This window comes from Ictalurus punctatus, chromosome 10 (genome assembly GCF_001660625.3).
Source record: "Ictalurus punctatus breed USDA103 chromosome 10, Coco_2.0, whole genome shotgun sequence".
Classification (NCBI taxonomy): domain Eukaryota; kingdom Metazoa; phylum Chordata; class Actinopteri; order Siluriformes; family Ictaluridae; genus Ictalurus; species Ictalurus punctatus.
In genome coordinates this window covers 1354692-1367678 of record NC_030425.2, presented here as the reverse complement: position 1 = coordinate 1367678, position 12987 = coordinate 1354692, and the positions used below count along the sequence as shown (strand labels likewise).

Here is a 12987-nt window from a genome sequence, read left to right as displayed (position 1 = left end):
GTGGACAAGGAAGATTGTTTATCTAGAAGTCCTCTTCTATGGCCTACCTTGTTACCCCCTTCATTTTCAGTGGCTGTACCTCACCCAGATGACCCTGATCAAATATGTTGTCCATGAATTAAATGATTTGCAGAAAACAATGACTTTACTGAATAAGAACATGTCAATTAAGGCATCTGTGGATATATTAAGCTGGTATTTAATTATGGATGTAATAAATATCAGCTAATACAGGTGTGAATAACACTCATCATCATTGAATGTGTTAATTGCTTTGAACTTTACTAGAAGTCCTTTCTGAAGTTCATGGTTTGTTGCTGCTAACCAGGGACATTGCTAGGCCTATTTGTTTGTTTGTTTATTTATTTATTTATTTGGGGGGGGGGTTGAAGGTGCAGCCAAAATATATTCTTATTCCTTATTTCTACAGATTTTACACTCATTGTTACTCTAAAATATACATGACTAGAAAGAGGCTTAGCCCCCCCCCCCCCCCCCCACTACAGTCTAAATCTCTAGTGATGTCCCTGCTGTTAACTAATGCTGTAATGTTAGTTAAGGTAACCTTAAATGAATTGTTAAGGGATTCTTTTCTTTTCATTTTTTTTTTTTTTTTAAAGATTTCATATTCAGATTTCATTCTCCACCAATGATTCAGGTTCATCTCCATGTGAAGTATGAAGTCAGTACTTTATAGACCTCTATAGCCTAAGGAGAGCTGTTCGTTAGAGGAAAAGAAGAATTGTTATTGATGACTGAGCCTGTTCTAATGTAAATGTACTGTGCAGTGAGAATTGGAAATACTTTGGTGTGATGAATGTATGGGGTATTAATTCGTGAATGAAAATTCCAGTGAGGCTCATTTGATGAATTTGGTCAGCCTTATTATAATAAGTTCTTTTAAAGGTCATTCTAGCGCAAAATGGCTCTTGAATTACTCTCAGATCTATGTTTTGCTATTGAGCAGATTGCTGTCAGTGTGCTTTGAGCCATAACTAATGGAATTTAGGCTATTCATGGAGCTCTACAGTTATTTTTACTATTATACATGTTTAATTGTTTGGATCTTTTTCACTCTTGGAATGATATTCAGTCTAAACCCATTATTTGTCAATTTTTCTTTTCACAGCTAAATGTACCTACCTGGGCCAAACTCTTTCAGAGGGTCAGCGCTTTTTCCTACAGAGCTGCAAAGAGTGCAAGGTCAGTAAAATTTCTAACTGCATGCCGTGACAATGCGTAATGTGGTCTTTAAGGGTTATTCAACCCAATGTTATTTTAGTTCTGAGTAATGACTGATGCTTGTTATGGCTATCAATAATGCAAACTCCCAACAGCGTTAACAGGAAAATCCTTCCAGCATGATACTTAACTTCAGGCTGTGGATTCATAAGCAGCCATGACAGGACCCAAATCATTTTGAGACTAGAGAAATCATTATAAGTTGCATTTTCAGTTGAATTTGTGGAAACCACTTTTAGGAGTCGTTGTGTTGAACTATTTCAGTTGCTTTTGTTTGATTTGTTCATTGCAAACAGGTGAAAGTCTGTACATTCTGACAATAAACCTGATTTGCAATGCTGGTTGAATCAGTTTGATTGCAACTATATATCCACATCCTCCCTTTGAGAGAATAACTACACAGAGTCTTGTAATGTCTAAGAGTGTTGGAGGGATTATGGTTCACTCCACCATGCAGAACATTTTCTTTATATTCTTTAACCATTTGGAAGGTTGTTTTGCCCAATATTCTACTGAGATGGCCAAATACGAACCTCCTGGTAAAGCCAACCAGGTTTTTAAGCCCTGGAACTTAAAAGATAAAAATTCATGATGCCATCAAAATTCACATGGGCACCTGAACCAACAGCCAAAAAACAGGCCCAAAGCATTTTTTTGTGTGTTCCACAAAGATTCAGTTTAAATTCCAAGAGGATATAGTATTATATATGAAAATAAATAAAAAATACACTACTACAAAACAAACTAAAAAAATAGTTTCTCATATTGTTTGAGTGGAACACTTTCATTATTGTGTGTAATGTTGGGTAGATTTTTTTTGCCCATTAATAAAAGGTGCCATTAATTCTTCAGGGCATTGTATGTAACTGTGTCAATCAATGTCTAAAAATCCAGGCATTAGATATTTTTTGTGACTGAGGACTCATGGAAACACACCGCGCAGTTGAATTGATAGAATGGACCTACACAGGGTATCATGCTTTTCTGTCTGTGGAATGTAATTGGTTGGAGTACTGTATTCGGATTCTACTAGGCACTTCAAGGCAGTATCAGTCTTGTATAATTGCACCGTGTTTCATCTTGTTTCCTTCTACTTAGATCTGAAATACTTGAAATGTGTCAGTCTGTTTTCGGGGATCTATTCAAATAATTTATGAGCCAGTTTCATATCCAGACTTTTCTCATGCATTTTAATATGATGCTTTTTTCTACATCCAGCAATTTGTAGTCTTCACTAATACATTACCAACACATTCCATTACTATTTCTTTCTTTTTTGTTTTTTTCTAGAACGGTGTGATGGAGCCAGTGAACGAAAGCTGCCCGAGTCTCAATTGCACAATAAACGACCAGATTTTGCCAGAGAACAGATGTTGCAATGTCTGCCGAGGTGAATTGTTTCTTGGGTGGTTGTTTTTTCCCCCTATTATTTTGCTTAACATGCATAACTGTGGCAAGGGTGATGCTGTTTTCCATTTTGTCAAGCCACATTTTAAGAAATCTCTCCTTTTTTTTGTTGTGGATGATTCATATAATCTCACGGTGTGATGCAGAACAAATTGACTTTGTTAATCTGCTTTTCTGATATTTTGCGGATTTCTGCAGTATCAGCACAGTTGATAAGATTTTGAAAAAAAAAAAACAAGCAGCAATATAATATAAATACAATGTCTAAGGTTGTGTACTCCTCATTGTTCACTCGGTTTCCAAATGGTTGTTTAATGAAGCTGTAAACTTTCAGCCTGAATATGCACCTTTACTTTAAGAAAATCATAAATACATTTGACCAAAACAACCTGGAAATGTGCCATAGTGAAGTGGAAGTATATAACGTGAAATGGCTGCTGCATGAGTGGGGACATCTGAATATCGGCGAAGTTTTCATGGTTATATTTCTAATTTGAATATCCTATTTATTACATATTAAATTAAATGTATATTAATTCAATAACTAGGCAGATACAGCACCCTCCACTAATATTGGCACCCTTGGTAAATATGAGCAAAGAAGGCTGTGAAAAATTTTGTTTAAAAAACTCAGAAAAATACCCTGCTCTCATGTATATCAATTGCAATACAAAACAAAGGTTTATATATATATATATATATATATATATATATATATATATATATATATATATATATATATATATATATCTTTGTTAAATATAGGTGTGCAGCAATTATTGGCACCCCCATGAATTCATATGAGGAAAAATATATGTTTGTGAATGTTTTTTTTACAAAAGATCAAAAGCTTCAACAATAAAGACACAGCCTTCTTTGTTCATATTTACCAAGGGTGCCAATATTAGTGGAGGGCGCTGTATAAACTGTCACTAAGGTGAAGGAAAGTGAATCTTTATTTATTTTAGTAAGATTGAAGCTTGACTCACTCAGGCTGTCATGCCTCTGCCGTTTTGATTGCACTTGGCCCATAAATCAATCCGAATATGACAAGCCGCTGTCGGAGAATGTTCAGTTACACGTGGGCCTGAAGCGGTAGCGTTTAAAACTGGTCTGAAATCTATCAACTACAGAGAGCTTTCAACAGTTATGTTCTAGTACATTTTAAAAATCATCTGCTATGTGAAGGTTCTGATTTTACAAAAATGTGCAGTATATTATATTTAATGCTGTTGGATGTAAGGTTTTGCTCTCTTTGTATATAAAAAAACAAAACAATACAGTGTCAGAATATATTAACTAATAAATAGTGTCCTTGATTTTACTAATAAGCATCAGAGACATAAATTATCATAGACTAATAACAAACATTGCTTTTATTGTTGTTCCCATGAAACTCGAAGTAAAATCTCAAAGGCACATTGACCGCAGGTTAAACGTTGAATGCTAAAGCAATTAAAATGCAGGTACACATGGCAGATTGAATTGAAATGAAGAGTAAAGCTCTACCTTGCTTCTCTTTTGTTGTAGGTCATGATTTCTGTGCAGAAGGAGTTCTCTGTGGAGAAAACTCTGTTTGCAAAAACCGGAATAACAAGGCAGAGTGCGAATGCAAAAGCGGTTACGCATCTATACACGGAGATTCAACCTACTGTGAAGGTAAGACAGATTTAGTCACAACACAGCGGTGTTCAAATATGAAATAGTGACAACACTGGAAAGATACTGCAATTACTTACATTTTTTATTTAGATAAAATGAAACTGTTCCCGCTTCAACTTTACGCTCTCTAGATAACTGACATTTGTGAACATGTTTCTCAGAATGACAATCCTGTCCATTATTTTTTAAACTTGAAAGTAACAGAATTATAAGACGTCTTCTCTGCGCTCAGCGAAATGTGGCCAAATTAAGGAAGACCGCTGTCTTAAAGCTGCCTTCCAAGTGGGACAGACTAGATTTAGGAGTCCAAAAGGATTTCTATCATAGGCATCCTCTTTCCCAATAGAACCCTGTGGAATAAGTGTCTAATTTCCACTCATGCCTGTTCACAGGATTATTATATATAGACTGAGTTTCTCCAAGATCTTTAACCTATCTACGTTTGGAACATTTCAGTGTTTAAAGCTGCTAATTTAATTAAAATTAAGCTACAGAGAAAACACAGTGACTCCAGTTTTATGATTCATTAGTCACTACACAAGAAAAGTAATTAGCCATTAAGAAAAAGTTCAACTCACAATGTTGGCATAAGTGTTGGATTGTGTAAGTGCAGCAGTGGCTGTAGGGGATCAGCATTCTATTAATCATGCATCTAATACAACTGCACTGTTTGAACACAAGTTAAAATATATAGAGAGCAAACTGACCGATAGCTCCAGATCATAATGACTGACATCTATTATAGGTTATACGGTTATACACTCATGTTTTATCCTCTTCAGTAGCTTTCAAACAACACCAGCCCCATGCGATTGCAATCTACAGCGACCGAGAAAGAGGTCAGTTTAGCCGACTTTGTAGCTCTAGTTCTGCTTAAAATGACACCTCATGTTTAACACGGACAAAAATACACATTGTTTTCATTGTTTAATATTTCAGAAATAAAGTCTTTTTTTAAAAAAGAAAAAAGAGTCTTTTCATTCATAATTTTTCTCCGTTCAGATTTTGTTAAAAAATTCTGAGACTTATGATTCCAATCCAATCGAATCGTGAAGCCAGGATCGTGAATCGAATTGAAGTGTGACCTGGAGTGTATCGTTACTCAATACAGTGGAAGGATTGAGTTGTATAATCAAATGGCTTACCGTGTTGTAGTAGTGAAAAGGCATCTATTACAAGTCAGTTTGGAGCTGTATCATTTTAACATCTGCCTCCGAACTTTAGAAATGTAAAAGCCACACCGTTTACGTGAGCCTGATAACAAACTTATGTGCTGAGGAAGAAAGTGATTTGCCTTCAAGATGAACTCTACCACTGTTTTAGCTCCGTCCTGACAGTAGATCTTACAGTGTTAGACACAAAAACAAATAAATGGGAAAGGCCATGTAAGTCGAGTGAGACATGATTGAGGCATAATGTATGCACAGTATTAAACTTGTGCCTATAAGCTATACCTGCTTGTTCACTACATTAAACTCACTATGACACCAAACACACTGGTGTAAGAGGAACATTACGCACCTCAGTTTTGACTGAACTGGGGTGTGTCTTGTGTGAATTGATTATTTTGTGTCATCCTGAACAATAGAATTTCTCTATTTCTCTAAATGTGATATGTGATGGTTATTGGATTTTGAATTCAGCATATCTGAACTGTATCAGTGGAAACATTTTCAGTATGGGGATGCAATATCCAATTTGAAGTGCATTCCAGCCTTATATTTATTTTGGACATTAACCTCTCTGAGCTGTGTTAGTCTCTATAAATGTTTATATGTCGATTACTGAAACGTGGCCAAGTCAGGCTTGGCAGGTTATGAAGGTGGAGAAAATGTTTATTTCTTTCTGAATTTGATTAAAAAAAAAAAAAAAAAAACAGCCCAGGAGTCTCTGGTGCCATTTTAGACAGCTTATGAGCGTGACATTCTCTAGGAGTTAAAGGAATTTAGCCTGGTAGGAGTGTCTTCACCTGAGCAGGATGAGTCTCTACTACAGGACAGCCGCTGAAGCTTGTCAGAGAAGCCGAAGATAACCGAGCCAACATGCTTAGGCCAACAGAGAGCAAACAGAGCTATTGTTCTCAACTCAGTAGCTACAAAATGCTCCTTCATGTCACATATTTCCTTAAAGTGAAGGGCACACAGGAACCAGGGCTTACATACTGTATAGCATGCCGCATCTATGTGTTTAAGTATTCCTCAAAAAAAAAAAAAACCCTAACCCTAGTATGTGACATTGTGAAAACTGCCTTCTTTTATGAGTTCTAAATTTTTCTCACAATCCGAAAATCAAATAACGATAAAGCTGATTATAAATACTGTCTTTTCTTACTTTTCCTTTTATCTTATTATCTCATGATTATCTCATTCTCTCATCTTTAATCAGATATTGCTCACATGAGCCGCTGCAAGCTGTAGCCACTTTAGCAGCACCACAGCGTCACCGGATCCCGCTAGCTGACAAGACTTTTCTAAGTTGGACTGCCAGGTTGAAAAACAAAGTCTTTATCCTGTTTAAAATGTTGGTGCTTTGCCCAGTACATTTCCCCCAGGAGAGAAAAGAAAAAAGAAAAACCAGCACTGGGGGGGTAAAAAAAGACTGTGTCGAATGTGTTCCTGCAAAAGCTGGAAATCTGTCATGCCAGAGAAAGTGCAGGGGCAAAAAGAGATTAGACACAGGTGAGATTTATGATTTTTTTTTTCTTTTCATAGCTTGATAAACTTGGACTCGTTGCTGCTGCTGGTGTAAAGACCACAACGTAGACATTTACACGCACGAGTTCATGTATTTTCCTTATATTTTCTTTCCCTTAAACTGACGGCACTGAAGAATGTTCTACGTAAAGTAATATGTGTAATGCGCTTTTTAAAAATAGACATAGTCACACAGAAGCTTTATGGAAATCCAGATGTAGTTACAGTATAAATCCCTTAATAATCCAGAGGTGACAGAGGTGAGGTGAAAGGACAAAACCTTTTGAGGTCATCATTTGGGTGTCACCAGGTCATCACTCTTCTATAACTGTAAACTGGTGGTTTAGAGGTTAAGGCTGTGGGTTACTGATCAGAAGCTCGGGGGTTCAAGACCCAGCACTACCAGGCTGTCACTGTTGGGTCCTTGAGAAAGGCCCTTAACCAAGGAGTGCTGCATCATGACTGACACTGTGCTCTGACCCTAGCTTCCCAGAAGAAAAGTTTCACTGTAATGTATATGTGATTTCAAAGATTATTATTATGCTTTCAACAGAAGACTGAACAATATAGAGACTAGGAGCATAGTGGTTTTTTTTTTTTTTTTTTTTTTTTTTTTTGGAGGGCAGATTTTTCATGGGTTTCATGTTGGACAGCAGCAACAACAACAACAAAAAAAGTGTAGTTACAAGTGCAACACTGACAAGTGCAGAATCTCCAAGTAGAAATGGAGCATCAGGATGAGTCAGGCAGGTCTGGATGGCAAGAGGATTTGCAGTAGAAGCGTGTCAGGATCAGGCTCTGGCAGCAGGTGAGCACGTTCAACTCAACAGTGTATAAGTCTTTAAGCCGGAAATTGTGTCTTGTGTGTCAGATGCAGACAGACTTGATAACCGCAGAACTGAGCAGACAGAGTCAGGCTTTCAGGCGCAATAAGACCGCATTGTCCGAGAAAAACCGTTTGTGCTGTACACGAAACTGTCAGGAGTGTGCTTCTCTCCTCTCGTACCTGTGTGTTTATTTAAGGGTTACAGGAGTTGCAGTCGATCACATAAAAAAATTGGAATCCAGTGAGTTAACAGTTTAACGTTTTCTTCATTATTATTTTGTTTAACGATCTTGTGTTTTTGTTTTTTTTTCTCATTTAGTCCGGCCCTTCAGAAGCTCCATAAGATATTTACATGTTTCCCAGAAGACAAAATAATAACAATTTACACCCATCATCCTGTTCAAAAGTTTACACCCCCCCAGCTCTTAATGTATAGTGCTGCTTTCTTGAGCATCAGTGAACGTTTTCACCTTTTGTAATAATGTACATGTGTGTGAGTCCCTCAGTCATCCTCAGTGTGAAAAGATGGATCTCAGCATCATATAGTCGCTGTTGGAAAGGAGTAAAATATGTAGAAGGGACAAACAAGGGACTCATGAACAACTCTCACAAAACATAAAAACATCATGTCATTGATCATCCAGGTAAGGACACACGGTATTAATAATCAAGTGTGTGTAAACTTTTGAACTGGTTCATATATGTAAATTCAGTTATTATTGTGTCTTGTAGACTATATGTAAACATCTGTTACGTGAAATTGTTTATTCAGAGCATTACTAAATAAAAAAACATTGCTTTAAAATTTAGATTCCTCTTATATATATTTATATTTATTAGCACAACTGTACACTCATCATATGTTCCTATAAATCTGTTTTATTTTCCTGGACATGGCATGCAGAACCTGGAAGTATGATGCTTCCACACTGAGTGGAATATATATTTAACATATTTAACCAAAGTCCAGCATCATGTGAGGCACATGATGACATGGTTACGTTCTGATGTTATGTAAAAGCTTTCCTTATTTAGGAAATTAAGCCCAGCATGTGAAATCACACCAGGATTCTTAACTGGGTATGGATTGTGAGGCTGTTGATGGTGATTGACAGGATCTAGTCAAAGAAGGAAGAACTTTGATGTTGGGTATATTAGTTCAGTTTTGTCAAGGCTGAGGTGCAAATGATGGATCTTGATGTCCAGGAAGAGATGTCAGAAAGGCTGTCTAATATCTTCTCAGCAACTTGGAAGGTGGATAGATGAAAAAGAAACGTTTAATGCCATCAGCGTAGTACTGATAAGAGAGAAGATATTAGACCAGATCACTGAGCCCTGTGAAGAACAAGAGTTGACCAAGAAACGACTCCTGTGGAAGAATGTCAATGTGGCACGTACACTGAAAACCAGGTCAGCTCACACCTCCCAGTCCCAAGAGTGAAACAAAAGGATCTGGTGATTCTGTGTCACTGAACACATCAAGGAGGATGAGGACAGTTTCCTTGTGTAAACTCCCTGTGACTGTAACAAGGGAACATGTCCTTGGAAGGCATTGGTTTGTAAGAGGACTGGTTGGCATTTTGGTCAATGGTATGAAGACAGAAGGAACCAGACCCCTCAATATAGATTTATTGATCACTAAAGGTAACTGGTGCATATCTACTTCTTCAGCTTGAATGCGTGCATATGCTTCTCCTTGTCTTGAGTGAAGGATGCTTGAATGGCTGTTTCTTTGACAAAGTCATCAGAGGTCAGAGGTGAGAAAGACTGTGGAAGTGGGAGGAGGACAGGATAGGAAACAACCTATACGGAAGTAAGGAAGCAAAGGCAGATAAGCATTACATGGGTCAGAGATGCAGTGAAAGAAAGAGACAAGCAGGGTCCAATACTTAACAAGATCTGTAGATCATTCTGGATTTCCTCCATTTTCTCTCAGCGCTTGAAGCATTCGTCTTCCATACCAGAACATGTCAGAAAGCCAGGAGCTGGAAGGCATCGGGTCTAGCTTGCTTGGAGCTGAGACTGATTGGCAGACTGATTCCAAGATGTGGAGAGAGCTGTGCAGATGGTAGAAGCGGCTTTGATAGCAGGCAAATCTGAAAAGAAGGCACTTTGAACTGGTTCATTTGTGTGCATTCAGTCATTATTGTGTCTTGTGGACATATGTATGTGTAGGAATAATAGCACAGTAGAAGAGAATGAAGATAACAGTACCTGTGCAAGTTGGGTAGAGGTGGAGTGGCGGTGAGGACCAGTGGATGACAAAATGCCACAAAGTAATGGTCTGAGAAGGTTCTGGTAAAGGCAGTGATCTTTAAGGATGATGAGGTCAAGGAAGGATTATATGTCCATGGAGAGGTGATAAGCAAACATGACCACTAAAAGTCATATTTGTTAGCACATAATGCTAGTTATTCTGCCATTACAGTGTAATGCAATATTTTTTCATTCTCAGAGAGCCAAACTATTTTAACATTTTTAACACTATTTTATCTTTGAGCACTTGGAAAAGGTCATATGAAGAAGCATCATCATAATTAAAGAAAAAAATATTATTGTTTTCTGCTTTGGGCTCTCTCACTGTGCTGGTGTTTAAACGATGTGCTTTTTAATCTCTTAGATCATGATTCTTAACTAATGATTCTTATTAATGTGTCATTATTAATAGCAAGCATGGTAAACAGAAAAGCTGCACTTCTTCTTAACCAGTTTTCATTCAAATCAAGAAACATAAGACATAAATTTCTGTTCTTTGTCCCAGTGTGTAATTTCTCCGTTGATTGGATATAGTGTGCATTGGTGCATTTGTATACAGTGTGTGGCACTGGTCCGCGCGCCCACGGGACCAGAGCCGGTCCCAAGCCCGGATAAATGGGGAGGGTTGCCTCAGGAAGGGCATCCGGCATAAAAAACCCTAGCCAAAACAACATGCAAATCAACCTTTAAAACTCCATACCCATCGGTCGAGGCCCGGGATAACAACGACCGACATCGGCACTGTTGCTCAACAGGGTGCCGATGGAAAATGTGCTACTGCTGGACGAAGAAAAAGAGGAGGGAAACGCATCAAGCTGAAGCACGAACGCTATAGGACCCACTACGCGGAACGTAGTGGTCGGGTCCCTCAACGTTGGCACAATGACGGGCAAGGGGAGAAAATTGGACGACATGGTCAAGAAGCACAAAATTGACATTCACTGCATACAAGAGACTAAGTTGAAAGGCAACAAAGGGAAAGGAATAGGTGGAGGCTACAAACTGTTTTACCATGGGTCGGACGGGAAAAGAAATGGAGTGGGCATCATCTTGGCTGAGAAGCACATAGATCGAGTCGTAGAGGTGAAGCAAGTATCAGACAGAGCAATGAGACTTAAAGTCCAAGTAGAAGACACGTTTGTAAACATAGTTAGCGCGTATTCCCCACAAGTCGGATGCAGCAAAGCAGAGAAGGAGAGTTTTTGGAGCGAGCTAGAGCCCCTAGTAGAAGAAATTCCAAAAGAGGAAAGACTATTCTTAGGAGGCGACCTTAACGGTCATGTGGGTGAAGGGAACTTTGGGGATGAGCAGGTCCTTAGTCGACATGGGCTGAAGATAAGAAATGACGAAAGTCAGAAAATCATAGATTTTGCAAAAAGCATGGAGCTCGCAGTGCTTAACACGTTCTTCTTCAAAAAAGAGAAACAACGTGCTACCTACTTCAGCGGAGAGAAACGCTCCCAAGTAGATTACATCCTCTGCAGGTGGAGAGATTTGAGAGAGACTAGAGACTGTAAGGTAATAGCCGGAGATAACGTGGCATGGCAACACAGACCAGAAGTAGTATGCTGCACAACCATTAGATGCCAGAAAAGCAAGGAACCCAGAGGACAACCACAGACAAAATGGTGGAAGCTCAAAATGGAGGAGGGGATAAGTAACTTTAGAGCGGAGGTAATGCGAGCAAACAGAGGAGAAAGCACCCTGCCATCGAACTGGACTACTACTGCCAACATGATTAGGCTAGCAGCAGTAAACGCCCTGGGTTACTCCAAAGGGCTGAGAAGAGAAAATAAGGAAATGTGGTGGTGGAACCCAGAAGTACAAACCAGCATACAGCGAAAGAAAGAATTGAAAAAACTATTGGAAACAACCAAAGATGAAAGAATTTCAGAAGAGTACAAGAAAGCCAACAAAGAAGCAAAGAAAGCCGTGGCAAAGGCGAAGCGAGAAGCCTACGACGAACTGTACAGATGAATAGAAGATGGAGGAGGGGAACGGGAAATGTATTGTTTAGCACACCAACGGAACCATAGTGAGAAAGACGTTCAGATGGTGTGCGCAATCAAAGATGAAGACGGAAAGGTACTGACAAAGATTGTTGAGATCAAACAAAGGTGGGAAGAATAATATAAGCAGCTCCTGAATGAAAAGAACCAACATGGAAAAAGATACAAACAAGAACTGGAGAACAAAGAAGAAGTACCATCGATCAGCAAACAAGAAATGCAAGCGGCAAAGAAGAAAATGAAGCCCAACAAAGCTACGGGCCCAGATGGGATCCCTATCGAAGCCTGGAGATGCTTGGGCGATATGGCGATAGGGTTTCTCACTGGGCTGCTCAATCACATATTTAACACCGAAGTAATGCCAGCGGAATGGAGAGAAAGTGTTCTAGTACCCATCTTCAAAAACAAGGGAGACGTACAGAACTGCTCCATCTATCGTGATCTGAAGCTCATCAGCCACACTATGAAACTCTGGGAGAGAATCATAGAAGATAGACTCCGCAAAATTGTCCCTGTAAGCGAGCAACAGTTTGGATTTGTTCTGGGCAAGAGCACCATAGAAGCTCTGTTCCCCCTGCGGCTGCTCTTGGAGAAGCACCGAGAAGGGCAAAAAGAACTGCACTGCATATTCGTAGACCTGGAGAAAGCATATGATAAAGTCCCACGTGAAGAGGTTTGGTGCGCCTTGCACCAGTCAGGTGTGCCAACCAAATATGTCAGAGCAGTTAAAGACATGTACGCTGACAGTAAGACCAAAGTCAAAAGCGGCGTGGGAACCACAGACAGCTTTGACGTTAAGGTTGGACTCCATCAGGGGTCAGCCTTAAGTCCATATCTGTTTATCACCCTCATGGACAGGCTGACAGATGGACTCCGGCAAGAACCACCATGG

At 39.0% G+C, this 12987-nt stretch overlaps 1 protein-coding gene across 1 annotated transcript in view; it reads left to right on the top strand.

Annotated features, from left to right (window-relative positions):
• Window positions 1–12987, top strand: part of LOC108270557 (protein kinase C-binding protein NELL1) — a 211458-nt gene that overhangs the window by 95480 nt on the left and 102991 nt on the right. The window contains exons 10-12 of the mRNA XM_017477381.3: window positions 1130–1203; window positions 2533–2632; window positions 4180–4308. Of these exons, the coding sequence (XP_017332870.1) occupies window positions 1130–1203; window positions 2533–2632; window positions 4180–4308 (303 nt within the window). The remainder of the gene's footprint in view (window positions 1–1129; window positions 1204–2532; window positions 2633–4179; window positions 4309–12987) is intronic.